A 21,079-nucleotide genomic window follows, 5' to 3' on the forward strand; every position below is an offset into this window, starting at 1 on the left:
ATAATCAGTTGCTTAAATGATTTCTCAGATGAGAAGTGTCATTTGCATGAGCTTCAATATTTTGGCCATGTGGCACATTTCTCTGGAGAAATCCAAGGGAAGCCCACACATCACCTGGCTACAGCAGATACATGTTATGTTTGATAAGTGTGCCTCAGCAGTTCCGTTGTCTTGTGGATGCAGTGATGCACGACTTAACTCAAACAAATGTATGTTTTTTTGCCAAACACATTTTGCATGCTGGTTTTCTAAAATAAAAGCCTGTAAATGCAGCGACGATGAGTACAAATGCCAAACTCAGGCAGCAGATCAGACTTTCCAGTATCTTCAGCCTTTATATTTTGGATGATGGATGGTTTCATTGGTGATTAGAAGGATTGTGTGGTTTTAGTCTCAGTCTTTTCAACTGTGATTAAAAGGATGATGATGCTGCTGCCAGGAACGATGCTCCCCAGCATAATGATTTTATATGCTCGCGCCATTGGCATGCCACTGCAGGGATGTGTTTTACAAATGTTGCCAGAGTCATGGATATCAGTGTTGCTACCACAGGATGCAGTAGTACATCCTACTGGCCTTGCAACTGCAGACCACATGGGATCATCAGAGACCAGCCACACAGATGAAAGAAGAAATAGTGGCTTTATATGATCACAGACTTCCTGTACAGCCATATCACAGTCTCTGAATGGCTGAATTTATCCTCTACAGTCTTTTCTGAGCATCAGCCTGAGTGCTGTTTATGATCGTAATCAGCAGGTCTGGATGCCAGTATGCTGGATCAAAGATGAATCCTGATTTAACTTGAAATGATCAAAGGGCAGGTGGCCTGTATTAATGTGCTGGTGTGAGTGGGCCATGGCTGGGTCTTCATTACAAATGTATTATCAAGTGGGGTTGTGGAAAGCAGCAACTTAGGTGAAGAAAGGTTTACTGACCTTGACTTTACAGACAATGTTATGATCTTTGCAGAATCAGTGGATACTCTGATGGCAGCACTTGGGAAACTCAGTGGGAAATCTGAATGAGTTTACAATTGTTCTGGATGGATCAAGACTAAGATCCAGGTGATAAATAACTTCCTGGACTTGGCCACCAGAACCGTATCTGTATGTGGTGACAGTGCTGAACCTGTAGAGATATTTATCTTGGCGGTGACGTTTGTATCTCTGAACCATCAGCGTTTGAGATCAAGATACACTTGGGAAAAGCTCACAGAATCATGACATTGCTGGACAAAGGTGTTTGGCAATCCTGCTATCTTGAAGGAGAAGGAAGGACCAAGTCTTTGCTTTCCTGGTTTTTCCCGTCTCACTGTCTGATTGTGAGACTTGGATGGTAACCAGTGACCTAAGGTGATGGATGGATATCTTTGGTACTTGGTGTCTTCGGAGGATTGTTGGGTACTGTTGGAATGACCAAGATGAGGAGTGTCACCTGCATTGTGAGGGTGTGTCAGCTTCAACATTTTGGCCATGTGGTGCATTTCTCCATGCTTGATGCAGCCCTAAAGTGCCTGAATGTTGAGGACCTCATTGACTGGAGAAGGCCAGGGGGATGCCCATGATTCACCTGGCTACACACATGGTTGATTACTTTTGAGAGTTGGGCATGCACCAGTTGCCTACCTCAGTGGTTGCTATCCAGGACCCACAGTGGTTCCGTTTTGTCGTGGATGTGCTGAAGTGTGGTACCAGTGCATTATCTCAGATTTGACTCATACTGTCAACCCAAATGTATCACCATTTGTTATGTGAAGGCACAGAAATAACGTGTGTGGATCCTGAGACTACTTTGTACCACTCGTCCCGTCACTATTAGAGTCTGTGTTCAGTACAAGGAATATCAGATATGATGCAGGAATCTGAACATAATTACTGGAAGCTAAAAATGTCCACAATCTTTCAAGGACTTTATCAATTTATTTATCCAATTTCATACAATGACACAATGTGTGTAAAAAAAATACACATTTGTGGTTAAGTCATAATAATATCTCTACACCATTAATAACCTGTTGTGTGTGTGTGTGTGTGTGTGTGTGTGTGCGCGCGTGTGTGTGTCCAGTGTCAGCAGTGAAGCTAGGCCTCTCTGTGTAGTGTCTCTGTCATGCCAGCTACTTCTGAAAGATGACATTTTCAAGACGTGAAGATGAATAAGTGATTAAGGCGTTCACCTTGGCCAGGTTGTCAGCTACAGTCAGAAAATTTTATTTAATTTAATCTTTATTTAACCAGGTTAATCCCACTGAGAACAAGATCTTTTTTGCAAAGGAGACCTGGACAATTATAAGGTTTCCAATTCATCTAACCTGCATGTCTTTAAATGTGGCAGGAAGCCGGAGCATCCAGAGGAAACCCACACAAACACAGGGAGAAGATGCAAACTCCACACAGAAAGACCACAGGTTGGAATCAAACCCACGACCTTCTTGCTGTGAGACAACAGTGCTAACATAATCTTAACACTTATAAATATATAAAAATGAAACTTCTTCTTTGTTTATAATGGTGGCTCGCTAACCACCTTTACGTGTGAATACTGCCACCTACTGTATGTATGTGAAAAAACAAAACAGAAAACCAGACACAATATCAAACCCTGACACATGGAGCCGGCGTGTTCACAGCCCCAATACGGTACTTTTTGAAAACTGGTCCCAGAGAGCGGATGAATCTGAAAACGTCAGATTGACTGCTGGTAATATTTCAATCTGTGTGTTTTTTCTGATGCTGTTTAGATATTTATGGAGTTCGTTCATGTCCGACTTGGTTTTTCTAATTGTGTTTTCAGCTTTCTGGATTGTAACGAAGTTTTCAATCTGTTCTTGACTGTGTTTCATCTTGTTGGTCTTCATTTTGCAGGACCACCTCGAGCTCATTTGCTGTTGATTCCTCCATTTTCTTTGTTTGCTTTGTGTTTTGTTTTAATTTGGCTTGTGGAAATTGTAAACAAAGTCACAAATCTGATACTCGACTGTCATGGTAACAGTATGATATGGGAAAATATCAGACTGGAAATCAGCCAATCAGAGCATGTGTACCATCGTAGCCACATAATAATGGAATTTATTTTCATAGTCCAGCAGATGCCAGTGCTTGGAGCGGGGGTGTTGCCAAGAGACCTTGAAACTGTCTTTCTGTTGGAAGACGGTGTTTGTGATAACCAAGCGGTGTTCGGTGCACTTGCTGAGTAGCAGGGTTCCGTTGTCATTGCACTTTCCGACCCCGTTCCTTCCGATGACTCTGTCCCAGAGTTGGTAGTCTCTACTGACTCTGGCATTGAAATCGTTTCATCGGAGGCATCCAGGGTGGGAGCATAGGCACTGATAATGAATGCATGCTGCTGGGATGTGACTTGGAGTCGCAGTGTCATGAGTCGATCGTTGACCCCAAGCGGGAGTTCAGTCAGCTTGGGGAGAAGGCGGTTGTTGATAGCGAAGCCGACACCGTGGATCCGGCGGTCTTCTTCAGGGAGTCCTTTCCAGAAGAATGTGTATCCTCCCAGCACTTCCCTCAGTTGACCCTCTCCTGGTCTTCTTGTTTTGCTCAGGGCAACGATGTCTAAGTTATACCTGGCGAGCTCTCTTGAGACCAGCATGGTTCTTCTTTCTGGCTGGTCTGTGTTGGTGGTGTCCATTAGGGTGCGCACGTTCCACGTACCGATTTTCAGAATCTTCTCATTGTTTCGACCACATAGTGGTGATCCTCTGGGCGTGGTTACCCAGACAGGCGAAATTGAAGCAGGCTATGTTTAGGGCACCTTTTCTAGCCCCCTCCCTATTCAGGGTGAGCAGAGTGGGTCCTAAAAAGGGCTGCTCAGTCACGGGTGTAGCTGCCAAAAGATCCTCCTGCTTCGTCTGAGGAGTCAGACGACTGATCAAGCACCCGCCGCTTCCGTGCCAGGTCTGAAACTAAGGGCTCCCAGACTCATAATGCTGCCCCCCATTGCTCATTCCTGATTGCCAAAAGACTTGGAGTAGAAGGTAGATGGCAATGAAGCAATTGCCTAAGCAAGGAGACGCCTGTGCATGTGTTTGTTTAGCATGGGGATGACGTTGCACTCCGTCAGGCCCGTGGTTCTTGACAGTTCCACAACTGGTTCCAATGGCTGGGGAAGCCAGATGATTGGGGTCGAGGTTCTGCTGCAGCCTTCTTCTGCTTTCACAGCCGTTTGGTGTTGTTGAAACACCTTCTCCGCCTGCTCCACCGTTGAGGACTTTGTTTGCTGTCCATGAGTTTGGGATTTATATACCGCCAGCAAAAACGGTGTGTCAGTAGCCCTTGACATTCGGAGGCTGGTGGGTGCTACGCCTTGCCTAAGGGTGACCCAAGCACAACAGTGATTAAGAGGTAGCGCCAATTCTCCTCAAATCTCTGAACTGCCAAACAGAGACCTCACTGCCACATGCAGTTTTAGGTCGTACCCAGGACCAGGCTGTAAACCCGTGCACCTGCTGAACGACTGAGCTGTGATTTGTCACTTTTGATTTTTCACTCATTCCTGTCCCATCACATTTTAAATGATTTTGCACACTGCACGCTGATTACATTTCGATCATGGATCAAATATGTTTGGCAGAAAAGTCCACAAATCTTCACACATGGAGTCAGAAAAAGACACAATTCATGGAGGAAGTTGTATGTACTGTACCCTTGGTTTGGAGGTTGATAATTATATAAAGTGGAGCTCATTGAGGGACAAATTAATCCAGAAAAGGCCACTGTTCCAGGTGAAGTTTTGACCTGGTCATTAAATGAAGCAGGTCATTTTTTGCTCAAAATAATTCACACACCCACCCACACACACACACAGACACACACACATAAATGTAATGCAGAAATATGTAGCGTGACTGTCGTCCACTGGGGGAATAACAAATACATTCTGATCTATGATAAAAGAAAGTAAAAAAAAGACTTACATTGGGACATGCGTCCTCTCCTTGCTGTCCCACCAGGATGTAAAGCAGCTCTCCTTTCCTTAGCAGAAAGTCTCCTGTGATGTAGACACCATGTGACCTGCTGATGGCCGTCACGCTGCGACCTCCGGCTGCACCATAGGCTGTGATCCTGACCGTTTAACAAACACAAACACGGACAAACAGAAACAAAAGACATGAGTTCACATCCGCCCGCACATTGGAACATCAAAAACAGAAAAACCTCATTAGCAGCATAAAACCAGCATCTGAACTAAATCGTGAACTAAATCTTGTTCTCTCTGTGATCTGCTCCTAAACACTTTGAAAGTTTAGCTCTAAATATTGATTTGTGTGGTGGTCAGTCTTTGACTGTTGTTGGCTTCTTTTGGCCTCCTTCTGACACGTTTTATCTCAATTACATTTTAACATCATCCTGGTAGATGATTTTAATTGGATTGGCTCTCACCAGTGTTTGTTGATTTTAAAACACATTGTCTTTTAATCTCAATCAGATCATTAATAGTCCCTCTCGTCTTAATCCCAAATGTCCAAATAAATCGTCTCTTATTGATCTTTTTATCACTAATATGCCACATAAATACACTGGAACAGGAGTTTCTGCTAATGATATCATTGATCAGTGTGTGGTCAGTGCTGTTAGGGATGCCAAGATACACAGTTCTGACACCCACGTGTGTGTGCATATACAACCCCTGGCAAAAATTATGGAATCACCGGCCTCGGAGGATGTTCATTCAGTTGTTTAATTTTGTAGAAAAAAAGCAGATCACAGACATGACACAAAACTAAAGTCATTTCAAATGTCAACTTTCTGGCTTTAAGAAACACTATAAGAAATCAGGAAAAAAAGATTGTGGCAGTCAGTAATGGTTACTTTTTTAGACCAAGCAGAGGAAAAAAATATGGAATCACTCAATTCTGAGGAAAAAATTATGGAATCACCCTGTAAATTTTCATCCCCCAAATTAACACCTGCATCAAATCACATCTGCTCATTGACATTGACCCTATGTGTCTTTTTGCAAGGAATGTTTTTGCAGTTTTTGCTCTATGGCAAGATGCATTATCATCTTGAAAAATGATTTCATCATCCCCAAACATCCTTTCAGTTTTCCAAAATATCAACATAAACGTGTGCATTTATTGATGATGTAATGACAGCCATCTCCCCAGTGCCTTTACCTGACATGCAGCCCCATATCATCAATGACTGTGGAAATTTACATGTTCTCTTCAGGCAGTCATCTTTACAAATCTTATTATAAATAATTATAAATCCCATCTTATCTTAGGGACCTTGTAGTACCATATCACCCCAATAGAGCGCTTCGCTCTCAGACTGCAGGCTTACTTGTAGTTCCTAGGGTTTGTAAGAGTAGAATGGGAGGCAGAGCCTTCAGCTTTCAGGCTCCTCTCCTGTGGAACCAGCTCCCAATTCAGATCAGGGAGACAGACACCCTCTCTACTTTTAAGATTAGGCTTAAAACTTTCCTTTTTGCTAAAGCTTATAGTTAGGGCTGGATCAGGTGACCCTGAACCATCCCTTAGTTATGCTGCTATAGACGTAGACTGCTGGGGGGTTCCCATGATGCACTGTTTCTTTCTCTTTTTGCTCTGTATGCACCACTCTGCATTTAATCATTAGTGATCGATCTCTGCTCCCCTCCACAGCATGTCTTTTTCCTGGTTCTCTCCCTCAGCCCCAACCAGTCCCAGCAGAAGACTGCCCCTCCCTGAGCCTGGTTCTGCTGGAGGTTTCTTCCTGTTAAAAACTGTAGCCAAGTGCTTGCTCACAGGGGGTCGTTTTGACCGTTGGGGTTTTACATAATTATTGTATGGCCTTGCCTTACAATATAAAGCGCCTTGGGGCAACTGTTTGTTGTGATTTGGCGCTATATAAAAAAATTGAAAGAAAAAAAAAAAAATCTCATTGGAACGGCACCAAACAAAAGTTCCAGCATCATCACCTTGCCCAATGCAGATTTGAGATTCATCACTGAATATGACTTTCATCCAGTCATCCACAGTCCAAAATTGCTTTTCCTTAGCCCATTGTAACCTTGTTTTTTTCTGTTTAGGTGTTAATGATGGCTTTTGTTTAGCTTTTCTGTATGTAAATCCCATTTCCTTTAGGCGGTTTCTTACAGTTCGGTCACAGACGTTGACTCCAGTTTCCTCCCATTCGTTCCTCATTTGTTTTGTTGTACATTTTTCGATTTTTGAGACATATTGCTTTAAGTTTTCTGTCTTGACGCTTTGATGTCTTCCTTGGTCTACCAGTATGTTTGCCTTTAACAACCTTCCCATGTTGTTTGTATTTGGTCCAGAGTTTAGACACAGCTGACTGTGAACAACCAACATCTTTTGCAACATTGCGTGATGATTTACCCTCTTTTAAGAGTTTGATAATCCTCTCCTTTGTTTCAATTGACATCTCTCATGTTGGAGCCATGATTCATGTCAGTCCACTTGGTGCAACAGCTCTCCAAGGTTTGATCACTCCTTTTTAGATGCAGACTAACGAGCAGATCTGATATGATGCAGGTGTCATGTCTGTGATCTGCTTTTTTTCTACAAAATTAAACAACTGAATGAACATCCTCCGAGGCCGGTGATTCCATAATTTTTGCCAGGGGTTGTATACATACACACAAACACACACACACACACACACACACACACACACACACACACACACACACATATATATATATATATATATATATATATATATATGTGTGTGTGTGTGTGTGTGTGCGTGCACAGGGTGTTTCAAAAGTCACTCATGGATTTTATTTTTACTTATTTATCTCTTTTCTTTGCAAGTATACGACGTAGGGTGTTTATCTTGTGCTGTTTCCCTCTTCAGTGACTGAGAATTTTCTCAAGTGCAAATTTGTAATGCTCTGTTGTTTTCTTGAAGTGTTGTGCTTACTTTAGAACAGAGGTGCAAGACTGCTGCATGGATGGAAGTGCTTCAATCTGTGACTGCAGTGCAGCGATGATTTCAGGCACTCCATGGACCTCATTATGCACCGGACTGAAACAGCTTCCTGAACACCCACAGGAAGTTCTTGGAGACTGGATTCATGATAGATAGACCCGTTCAGGAAGACCCTGAAGTGGGCAGAGGAATATTGCAGCTGTCCGGGAGGCCTTTGATCCAGTCCATTCGGAGAGCATCTTCAGACTTGAATATCAGCACTATGTCTATCCAAAGGATCTTGCAGCGTGATCTGAGGCTCTTTCCCTACAAGACTGATGTTGTCCAAAAGCTTGGTCTGCAAGACTACAACAGCCGGGTAGAAATGTCTGAAACTCTGTTGGGTCCTTTTCACAGAGACCCTTCCATCCTGGAGCAGATTGTGTTTCAGCGGCAAAACTCTCTTCCACCTTTCTGGTGATTGCAATCGGCATAATACCCACATGTGGGATCTTGCCAATCCTGTGCAAATCCACAAGCACGAACGGAATATGGCTAAGTTAATCCTCTGGTGTGCTATCACTTCAGATGGCTTAACTGGCCCATTCTTCTTTCGTGATTGAGAAGGACACTCTGTGAATGTCACTGGCGACAATTACCTCAGTATGCTTCAGGAATTCTGTTTCCCCGACCTGTCAGCTGTAGCTAACATGCAGCAAGTCATTTTCCAACAAGATGGCACCCCAGCGCATTAGTCGTGTGACGTTAATGTGTTCCTGGATGAGCAGTTCCCAGATCTGTGGATTGGTCATCGTGGTCCTGTGGAATGACCTACCCGTTCACCTGATCTCACACCATTGTGATTTCTTCTTGTTGGGTTACAGCAAGTCAAAAGTCTATGGAACAAGTCCTCAGACGATCCCAACGCTTGAAGAACACACCAGAAACACGTGCTTCAGTGACTCGTGAAATGTTGTCAGATGTTGTCAGGCATGCGTGAAACGGTGGCTTAATTGCTATGAAAAAGTCGAGATGTACCACTGACTTACGGATGAACATTTCAAATCAAAAATGGTACCACAAATATTCTCAGTTAATATAGATTTTACCATGTGAATTTCATCCACTTTATGTTTCAAATAACAAAATAAAACCATGAGTGACTTTTGAAACACACACACACACATACACACACACACATATATATATATATATATATATATATATATATATATATATATATATATATATATATATATATATATATATATATATATATATATATATATATATATATATATATATGTGTGTGTGTGTGTGTGTGTTCTCCACTCAGATTGCAATAGCCAATCACAGATTAGCCTTTCTGTCCATCATCTACCTGTATTTTGGCATGCTTGGCGCCAGAAAGTTATGTTGGATCGGTTCCCACTGACCAATAGCATTAGCACTTACTGCCAACAGCTAGCCAATCAGAGCGCGGCATACAAAGGTCAGGAACTACCTGACAGACGCTGTTTGAAAAAATGGCAACAAACATGTCAACAACAGCAGAAAATTGTCTGCCAGCGAGGTTTGCTGAGTTCACAGAGGAGAAACTGGTGGAAATATTGAACTCCAAGGATGCCAAAAACACTAAGAAGGTAGACAAGCACACTACTGACATTTTAGAAGCATTCATATGCTGTTCATAACAAAATAAATTGATCTAATTTACTTGACTCTTTGTTGTTTGCTTAATTTGGGAGGGGGGTGGAGAACATAATTAATATAACTTTTCTTCATCCAATACTTCTCTATGTTGGACTCCTTACCATCCAGTATTTGTATAATATATATATATATATAATTTGTCACGGGGAAAAAAAAATGAAACAAACAACAACAAAACAACTGGCCTGGTGTTTGGTAGCGATTTGATTTTGGTGCCTTCGCCGTTGGTCATGCTCGGTGGGCAGAGAGAGATCGCTGCCTGGTGCTCAGTAGCTACCCTCAGCTGTTTGCCTAATGATGTTTGGGAGATGGAGCACATATTCGTCTTTGTGCCCGTCTGTCAGCTTCATTTACAGGCTGTGTCAGCACGCAAAAGAACACCGCCCGAGTTTGTGTGCAGACAAAAAGACTGCAGCTAAAATGTTGTATAACTTCTAACATATGGTCTTACTTTATGTTTTATTTTTATTGTAGTCCTGTCAGATTCTGGTCACAATTACTGTACAGACATCCATGATTTTTAATTAAAGAGTTTAGAATATATTGAGAAATAAATTCTAGTGAAGCAATTTTGAATGATCTGAATTGTTAAAGAGTTATAATTGTTATAGAGCGGAATGGAAATGGATTTTCAAACAGACAACAGATGAAACAGATGACATGAGTGTCCCATGTGCTTTCTGGCAGACTGTAGCTGAAATATTTTCTTATTTCCTCCGCCAACGAAGTTTCATCCGTTTGTCTGTTTATAAACAGCCTGGAGCCCACAATTTTTCAAATATCATTATGAAATTTTTATGGAGGATTCATATCCTGAGAGGAGAGAACAATTTAATTTTCAAGGTCATAGGTTAAAGGGCAAACAAATTCAGGAAAAATCATGGAAAAAGGAAAAAATCATAATTGTCAAAAAAAGATCTAATTGTCTTTCATATTTGAGAGCATTATGTAGGATGGTATCCTTTATCGACTGACAAAGTTTGATCCAGATCTGATCCAGATTACAGATTTTCTGCCTGTATAAATTTAACATTGAAAACCAATTTAATTTTGTATTTTACATTATATCTTAACCAAACGTGCCCCAATCACTCTCATATTTGACAGTGCGGTGCAGACTGGCACTTACTGTCACCTGACAAAGTTTGATCCGGATCTGATCTGGATTGTGGATTTTGTGGAAATTTGAATTTAATGTTTAAAAAGCCCATTTGGTGGACGTTTTGTATTATATCTCAATAAAAAGTGCCTCAGTCCCTCTCATTTGTGACAATGAGGTGCAAAATGACACTTTGAATAAACAGACTAAGTTTGATCTTCATCTGATCTGTACTGCGGATTTCCATCTCCTGACTCCTCTGGAGAAAACGTGTATGAAAAGTGATGATTTGCAATCAAAATCACTCTCATGTTTAGTTTTTCCAATTATGCACTGTGAGGAGGGGTGGAGTTTGAGAGAACAAGGTTCGACTCCACACTCAAATTTTTTTCTACTTTGTGGGACAGACTCAAGTGAAGCGGAGGAGGAGGGTTAGGTTTAGGAAAGGCTGACTGTATAGTTGTTCATTTTAAAAAAATTATTTACATTCAGCGAGTTAAAGCTGCACAACTTTTGCGCCACACTGCGCTGGTTCATGCATATGGACACTTTGTCTGTTACACAGCAGCAAGAAACAGTTTACTCTAATTTTTTTTGTGCCTCGTACAATAACATTGATTTGCGTGTTAGCTTCTGCTTACTAACATGGTGTTTGTCTAAATAATACGCCAATTAAATTAATTTTGCTTCTTGTTGAATGCAGTACTGTGTTTCCAAAATAAAGGCAACTTATATGTTTTTTCCTCTTCATGACACATTTCTTGAAAGATGTGACTAATACTGTAGTGCTAAATATACTCTGGAAAATATGGTGCTTTGCTAATCCCTCACATTTCCGTGGAGCCTGGAAGTTTTTGTAGTGCCACATTTGTACTAACATTATAGAAGTGGCGTGCTGTGGTTGTTTTGCATGTCACATGGTACAAGTTATGTCATCAAACTGCACGCTAGATCGCTCTGGTTTTTGTGATTGTTGATGGTGAAACGCTGGGATGTACATCCATTGAATATTGCACCATATAACTAGTAGCTTGACTATTGAAGAGGTTTTTGTTGGTCTGTGGCTCAATTGCTTTCTGCTGCCTGAAAATGCACCGTGAAAACCCTAATTTTAAGTCCAGTGAGTAGCTTCATGTGGGTCAGTCAGAAACATGGGCACTGACACTTGCACTGTGCGCTGCTTTGTGCTGGGTGTAAAATAAGGCCCAGTGAGTAGCTGATCCTTAGACCTGCTTTCCTACCTGTAGGTTCCAGCTTCTGGCACACGCCACATCTGAATGCCTTTGAAGGGCCCTCGGGTGCCCACGGTCACGTTGATGTTGGTCTTCCTGTAAGAGTTGCTGCACTGAGTGGGAGTCGGACCGTCGGGTCCCCCAGCCCCACAGGTATGAAAAATCCATTTTGTGGCTGCACACAGAGAGAGAGAGAAAATTAATAAACTGATTCATAACACGCACGCATGCACGCACGCATGCACAATCAGACTCTGGGTGACTGGTAAAATGTGTTGGGTGTCAGATTCATTACACCTGTTTTTCTCACATTTATTTCATTTCCCATTTCCCAGTGCTCCACTTTCACTTCAGTGAAGCCCAAATGTACAGTACTGAGACAAATCTCTAGGTGTTAGCATGGCGTTTGTGACGCCGCTATCACTGTATCGCTCGAGGACGTGGTGACAGGATCACAGGTGATGAACATTCCTTCTTATTTTTCATGTAAGCCCAAGTGGAAGTGCTAATTGCCGTTCTTTTCACTGCAATTAGCAGAAGATTAGTCTTGTCAGATGGACGTGGAAGGACTTAACGCTGCTGTACTAAATCCTCCTTTGGAGGCTGAAGAACACCGAGCGATGAGACAGACACCAGGGACCCAAACACCTCGTTCTTTCTCCGCCTGGCTGCCGTTGGTAACAGCTGACGGCTCTCTGAATACTTATTCATTTCAGGCCGCAGCTGATTATTACCTCTGACACCAGCTGAAGTCAAAGTCATTTCAGCAACAATGCGGCTGACTTGATGGAGGAAGTGCTGTTCAGTGCCACCGTAATGATGCTACTGATTAGATACAATGGATACCCATAGGCTTAGGTTTTTTTTTTAAATATGTTAAAATGGATGTTACATTGATTAGTCAGTGATAAGATGAAGAGGACAGACGGTGACACATAACAGGAGTGTGATCTGGAACAATAACCGCCTGCATCATCCACACATAGACATGAGAATTTCAACAAAACCTGCTCTAGTTAAAGGAAAAGAACAATTTTAGTCACACCCCCAGGGTATTTAAGTACATTTCCAATCATTCTCTCTCTCTCTCTGTCTCTCTCTCTGTCTCTCTCTCTATGTATGTATGTATGTATGTTTGTGGGTGTGTGTGTCTGGACCTACCTAACTACCTAAACAGTCAACCAACCAACCCATCCATCCATCCATCCATCCATCCATCCATCCATCCATCCATCCATCCATCCATCCATCCATCCATCCATCCATCCATCCATCCATCCATCCATCCATCCAGTTTCATTTAAACAGTGCCAAATCACAACAAAGTTGCGTCAAGGTGCTTCACACAAGTAAGGTCTAACCTTACCAACCCCCAGAGCAAGAACACAGGCAACAGTGGTAAAGAAAAAACTCCCTCTGATGATTTGAAGAAGAAACCTCAAGCACACCAGACTCAAAGGGGTAACCCACTGGTTAGGCCATTCTAACAGTTACAAGAGTTTTACAAAGTTTTATAAAGTTTGGAAAAAACAAAACATCAGCTGCAACAATTTCAGGCATGAGACCCCACTGTCAGTCAGCATCCTGCTTTCCACAGACAGGGATTTCCAGTTTCCAGGGATGTCCATACATTTTTCAACTAGACAGTGCAAAACCACATTCTGCACACTTTGCAAAGCCATGGCTGTAGAAGCAGAGGGTATGAATACTGGACTGGCCTGCCTGCAGTTCTGACCGTTTTTGTTGTTTTTACCCCATAACATTCAGACAGTCCAAATGATACCTTTTTGGAATCTTTATGATCAGACAAACAAATAATTTTGACTGTGTAATTCTTCATTGACTCCGACCTGGCTATAGCTTCCACCCTGGATGGCCACCATACATTTTGTGTAAGTCATGGTACACTGAGGCTGGACTGTAAGTGTCATTTAATCCCCTTAAAATTGTCTCCTGGCTCATGGACTATATTTACGGTTTTAATTCACTGTTTTATACTGTTTTAAATTTTTTGGCAACTGAATAATTACATCCATCCATCCATCACTCCACCACCTACCTACCTATCTGTCCACTCACTGTATTTTACACAGTATAAACCATTGCATTTCCAAAGCAAAGGAATAAAATGTTTCCAAAATTTCATGCACAAGAAGAAAGACATAAATCCTACATATAGACATAAGTCCTACATATGGTTGGCTCTCACTGCGGTATTGTATCACTTCCTGTTCCAGAGCACAGCTGTGTTTTTCTGTATCTGTTAGCTGTTTAATCTGCGCAGTTAGATTGATCTAGTTATCTAGATAACGATTTGTTTCCCAGTGTAATCTTCACATGCCTTAACTAAAGCACTCCCTCTGCTGAATCACCTCTAAATTATTTACACGTTATTCACTTTGCGTGTTTTTAGGAATCCGCTAGCTTAGTGCAGCTATTAGCTCTTAGCCGATTTAGCATGGCGGCTTCTCCTGTCTCTCCCGCACTTTTCTGCTCTGGGTGTGAAATGTTTAGTTATTCCTCGGCCTCCTTTAGCAGTAACGGTACTTGTAATAAGTGTAGCTTATTCGTAGCTTTGGAGGCCAGGCTGGGCGAATTGGAGACTCGGCTCCGCACCGTGGAAAATTCTACAGCTAGCCAGGCCCCTGTAGTCGGTGCGGACCAAGGTAGCTTAGCCGCCGTTAGTTTCCCTCTGGCAGATCCTGAGCAGCCGGGAAAGCAGGCCGACTGGGTGACTGTGAGGAGGAAGCGTAGCCCTAAACAGAAGCCCCGTGTACACCGCCAACCCATTCACATTTCTAACCGTTTTTCCCCACTTGGCGACACACCCGCCGAGGATCAAACTCTGGTTATTGGCGACTCTGTTTTGAGAAATGTGAAGTTACCGACACCAGCAACCATAGTCAATTGTCTTCCGGGGGCCAGAGCAGGCGACATTGAAGGAAATTTGAAACTGCTGGCTAAGGCTAAGCGTAAATTTGGTAAGATTGTAATTCACGTCGGCAGTAATGACACCCGGTTACGCCAATCGGAGGTCACTAAAATTAACATTGAATCGGTGTATAACTTTGCAAAAACAATGTCGGACTCTGTAGTTTTCTCTGGGCCCCTCCCCAATCGGACCGGGAGTGACATGTTTAGCCGCATGTTCTCCTTGAATTGCTGGCTGTCTGAGTGGTGTCCAAAAAATGAGGTGGGCTTCATAGATAATTGGCAAAGCTTCTGGGGAAAACCTGGTCTTGTTAGGAGAGATGGCATCCATCCCACTTTGGATGGAGCAGCTCTCATTTCTAGAAATCTGGCCAATTTTCTTAAATCCTCCAAACCGTGACTATCCAGGGTTGGGACCAGGAAGCAGAGTTGTAGTCTTACACACCTCTCTGCAGCTTCTCTCCCCCTGCCATCCCCTCATTACCCCATCCACGTAGAGACGGTGCCTGCTCCCAGACTACCAATAACCAGCAAAAATCTATTTAAGCATAAAAATTCAAAAAGAAAAAATAATATAGCACCTTCAACTGCACCACAGACTAAAACAGTTAAATGTGGTCTATTAAACATTAGGTCTCTCTCTTCTAAGTCCCTGTTAGTAAATTATATAATAATTGATCAACATATTGATTTATTCTGCCTTACAGAAACCTGGTTACAGCAGGATGAATATGTTAGTTTAAATGAGTCAACACCCCCGAGTCACACTAACTGCCAGAACGCTCGTAGCACGGGCCGAGGCGGAGGATTAGCAGCAATCTTCCATTCCAGCTTATTAATTAATCAAAAACCCAGACAGAGCTTTAATTCATTTGAAAGCTTGACTCTTAGTCTTGTCCATCCAAATTGGAAGTCCCAAAAACCAGTTTTATTTGTTGTCATCTATCATCCTCCTGGTCGTTACTGTGAGTTTCTCTGTGAATTTTCAGAACTTTTGTCTGACTTAGTGCTTAGCTCAGATAAGATAATTATAGTGGGCGATTTTAACATCCACACAGATGCTGAGAATGACAGCCTCAACACTGCATTTAATCTATTGTTAGACTCGACTGGCTTTGCTCAAAATGTAAATGAGTCTACCCACCACTTTAATCATACTTTAGATCTTGTTCTGACTTATGGTATGGAAATTGAAGACTTAACAGTATTCCCTGAAAACTCCCTTCTGTCTGATCATTTCTTAATAACATTTACATTTACTCTGATGGACTACCCGGCAGTGGGGAATAAGTTTCATTACACTAGAAGTCTTTCAGAAAGCGCTGTAACTAGGTTTAAGGATATGATTCCTTCTTTATATTCTCTAATGCCATATACCAACACAGTGCAGAGTAGCTACCTAAACTCTGTAAGTGAGATAGAGTATCTCGTCAATAGTTTTACATCCTCATTGAAGACAACTTTGTATGCTGTAGCTCCTCTGAAAAAGAGAGCCTTAAATCAGAAGTGCCTGACTCCGTGGTATAACTCACAAACTCGTAGCTTAAAGCAGATAACCCGTAAGTTGGAGAGGAAATGGCGTCTCACTAATTTAGAAGATCTTCACTTAGCCTGGAAAAAGAGTCTGTTGCTCTATAAAAAAGCCCTCTGTAAAGCTAGGACATCTTACTACTCATCACTAATTGAAGAAAATAAGAACAACCCCAGGTTTCTTTTCAGCACTGTAGCCAGGCTGACAAAGAGTCAGAGCTCTATTGAGCCGAGTATTCCTTTAACTTTAACTAGTAATGACTTCATGACTTTCTTTGCTAATAAAATTTTAACTATTAGAAAAAAAATTACTCATAACCATCCCAAAGACGTATCGTTATCTTTGGCTGCTTTCAGTGATGCCGGTATTTGGTTAGACTCTGTCTCTCAGATTGTTCTGTCTGAGTTATTTTCATTAGTTACTTCATCCAAACCATCAACATGTCTATTAGACCCCATTCCTACCAGGCTGCTCAAGGAAGCCCTACCATTATTTAATGCTTCGATCTTAAATATGATCAATCTATCTTTATTAGTTGGCTATGTACCACAGGCTTTTAAGGTGGCAGTAATTAAACCATTACTTAAAAAGCCATCACTTGACCCAGCTATCTTAGCTAATTATAGGCCAATCTCCAACCTTCCTTTTTCTCTCAAAAATTCTTGAAAGGGTAGTTGTAAAACAGCTAACTGATCATCTGCAGAGGAATGGTCTATTTGAAGAGTTTCAGTCAGGTTTTAGAATTCATCATAGTACAGAAACAGCATTAGTGAAGGTTACAAATGATCTTCTTATGGCCTCAGACAGTGGACTCATCTCTGTGCTTGTTCTGTTAGACCTCAGTGCTGCTTTTGATACTGTTGACCATAAAATTCTATTACAGAGATTAGAGCATGCCATAGGTATTAAAGGCACTGCGCTGCGGTGGTTTGAATCATATTTATCTAATAGATTACAATTTGTTCATGTAAATGGGGAATCTTCTTCACAGACTAAGGTTAATTATGGAGTTCCACAAGGTTCTGTGCTAGGACCAATTTTATTCACTTTATACATGCTTCCCTTAGGCAGTATTATTAGACGGCATTGCTTAAATTTTCATTGTTACGCAGATGATACCCAGCTTTATCTATCCATGAGGCCAGAGGACACACACCAATTAGCTAAACTGCAGGATTGTCTTACAGACATAAGGACATGGATGACCTCTAATTTCCTGCTTTTAAACTCAGATAAAACTGAAGTTATTGTACTTGGCCCCACAAATATTAGAAACATGGTGTCTAACCAGATCCTTACTCTGGATGGCATTACCCTGACCTCTAGTAATACTGTGAGAAATCTTGGAGTCATTTTTGATCAGGATATGTCATTCAAAGTGCATATTAAACAAATATGTAAGACTGCTTTTTTGCATTTACGCAATATCTCTAAAATTAGAAAGGTCTTGTCTCAGAGTGATGCTGAAAAACTAATTCATGCATTTATTTCCTCTAGGCTGGACTATTGTAATTCATTATTATCAGGTTGTCCTAAAAGTTCCCTGAATAGCCTTCAGTTAATTCAAAATGCTGCAGCTAGAGTACTGACGGGGACTAGAAGGAGAGAGCATATCTCACCCATATTGGCCTCTCTTCATTGGCTTCCTGTTAATTCTAGAATAGAATTTAAAATTCTTCTTCTTACTTATAAGGTTTTGAATAATCAGGTCCCATCTTATCTTAGGGACCTCGTAGTACCATATCACCCCAATAGAGCGCTTCGATCTAAGACTGCAGGCTTACTTGTAGTTCCTAGGGTTTGTAAGAGTAGAATGGGAGGCAGAGCCTTCAGCTTTCAGGCTCCTCTCCTGTGGAACCAGCTCCCAATTCAGATCAGGGAGACAGACACCCTCTCTACTTTTAAGATTAGGCTTAAAACTTTCCTTTTTGCTAAAGCTTATAGTTAGGGCTGGATCAGGTGACCCTGAACCATCCCTTAGTTATGCTGCTATAGACGTAGACTGCTGGGGGGTTCCCATGATGCACTGTTTCTTTCTCTTTTTGCTCTGTATGCACCACTCTGCATTTAATCATTAGTGATCAATCTCTGCTCCCCTCCACAGCATGTCTTTTTCCTGGTTCTCTCCCTCAGCCCCAACCAGTCCCAGCAGAAGACTGCCCCTCCCTGAGCCTGGTTCTGCTGGAGGTTTCTTCCTGTTAAAAGGGAGTTTTTCCTTCCCACTGTCGCCAAGTGCTTGCTCACAGGGGGTCGTTTTGACCGTTGGGGTTTTTCCGTAATTATTGTATGGCCTTGCCTTACAATATAAAGCGCCTTGGGGCAACTGTTTGTTGTGATTTGGCGCTATATAAATAAAATTAATTGAATTAATTAATTGAATTGAATATAGACATAAGTCCTACATATAGACATAATTCCTACATGTAGCTTCAAGCGGCACCAGTCCGATGCAGGTTACTTCCCAGCAGAGGCTAGTACCCACTTGCAGTTGGGTGCACTGAGACAATGTCAATTAAGTGTCTTGTTCGAGGACACAGGTAGCATGGGCTTGATTCAAAGCCAGGTCTACATATTGGCAGACCAGCTCCTTGTCCACTGAGCTACCTGCCCTACAAATTAATGAGGCCCAGTGATTTATTCCAAGATCATACTCAGCTGAGGTGAGGCACACTGAAGAGAAAACAGAGAAATCAAGAGGTACAGCTTCAGGTTTCTCTTTACATTTAGAGAAAAAAAAAACCCCTCTGCTAATTCTCTCCCTTGTTTGCGGGTGGCTTCACACTTCAGCCCAGCTGATCGATCTTGTTGGTCCATCAATATGAGAGACGACTTGCATATGCGCACAAACAAACACACACCATCCAGCTGGTGTAATGAGCCATTTGGTCTCTCCACTTGGCAGAACAAACAAAAACTGGACACACTCTCACAGATGATTGTCTGCTCTAATAAGAGGTTTGTACGCGTCAGCGCTTTTGACCTGAAATACAAATTTATCCACATTTCCAGACACACACACACACACACACACACACACACACACACACACACACACACACACACACACACACACACACACACACACACACACACACACACACACACACACACACACACACACACACCCCAGGGAGTCTGATTCTGCCTGACTGCGCTACAAATCTTTGTCTGTAAACTCTATCATCATCGTAACAAACACTGGCATCCATCAAAGGCAGTCAATCTTTACGTTGTCATCGGTGACAAATTGCTGCCGACACACTGAGTTTGAGAAAAAGTGACAACGAGCAAAACAGATAAAGAGACATGCGGTTCGTAAAACGGCCTCAAATTGGATTTGCACAACTGACAGCAGCATTCCAGCGTCTTTACTTTTTCTACATGGCAACAGTAAACATGTTTTCATCTACAAATGACAAATGAATGTTCAGGCCAATCAGGAACAAAAGTTTAAGGATGTTCTCAAGCAAAGGTTTTGTTAAACATCCAGGATGGTATAAAACACATTTTTTTTAATGTTTATAAAATTCATTATTCGGCCTTCATCACTGGGTACACTGTCGGGACCTCGACCCCAGGGAGGGACACGCTGCTTAGGTGTGCTCTTGTTGGACCCTTAAAATGAACCTTCTGAGTCATGTCCATCTTTATTTTGCAACCTTTATTAACCAAAGAAAATCCCATTTCAGCACAAGTGTAGCTTTTGCTTCGACCTGCTGACATCACCTTCCTGTAACTCCTCCTTTCTAAAGGCTAACTGCTCTTCAACATCCATCTTCAGGTAAATACACAGATAGGTGACGTTTTTTAACCTCACCGTGAATTAAAGTGTCCTCTTACAACCCCTGGCAAAAATTATGGAATCACCGGCCTCGGAGGATGTTCATTCAGTTGTTTAATTTTGTAGAAAAAAAGCAGATCACAGACATGACACAAAACTAAAGTCATTTCAAATGGCAACTTTCTGGCTTTAAGAAACACAATAAGAGATCAAGAAAAAAAGATTGTGGCAGTCAGTAACGGTTACTTTTTTAGACCAAGCAGAGGAAAAAAATATGGACTCACTCAATTCTGAGGAATAAATTATGGAATCACCCTGTAAATTTTCATCCCCAAAACTAACACCTGCATCAGATCACATCTGCTTGTTAGTCTGCATCTAAAAAGGAGTGATCACACCTTGGAGAGCTGTTGCACCAAGTGGACTGACATGAATCATGGCTCCAACACGAGAGATGTCAGTTGAAACAAAGGAGAGGATTATCAAACTCTTAAAAGAGAGTAAATCATCACGCAATGTTGCAAAAGATGTTGGTTGTTCACAGTCAGCTGTGTCTAAACTCTGGACCAAATACAAACAACATGGGAAGGTTGTTAAAGGCAAACATACTGGTAGACCAAGGAAGACGTCAAAGCGTCAAGACAGAAAACTTAAAGCAATATGTCTCAAAAACCGAAAATGCACAACAAAACAAATGAGGAACGAATGGGAGGAAACTGGAGTCAACGTCTGTGACCGAACTGTAAGAAACCGCTTAAAGGAAATGGGATTTACATACAGAAAAGCTAAACAAAAGCCATCATTAACACCTAAACAGAAAAAAACAAGGTTACAATGGGCTAAGGAAAAGCAATCGTGGACTGTGGATGACTGGATGAAAGTCATATTCAGTGATGAATCTCGAATCTGCATTGGGCAAGGTGA

The 21,079-nt window shown here is 41.8% G+C and overlaps 1 protein-coding gene across 1 annotated transcript in view; it reads right to left on the reverse strand.

The window, feature by feature from the left end:
• The window catches only part of alk (ALK receptor tyrosine kinase), a 1,475,036-nt gene that overhangs the window by 165,477 nt on the left and 1,288,480 nt on the right, over window positions 1-21,079 (reverse strand). The window contains 2 exon segments of the mRNA XM_034159972.1: window positions 4,925-5,072; window positions 11,922-12,087. Coding sequence (XP_034015863.1) covers window positions 4,925-5,072; window positions 11,922-12,087 — 314 coding nt within the window.

This window comes from Thalassophryne amazonica, chromosome 19 (genome assembly GCF_902500255.1).
Source record: "Thalassophryne amazonica chromosome 19, fThaAma1.1, whole genome shotgun sequence".
NCBI classification, from domain to species: Eukaryota; Metazoa; Chordata; class Actinopteri; order Batrachoidiformes; family Batrachoididae; genus Thalassophryne; species Thalassophryne amazonica.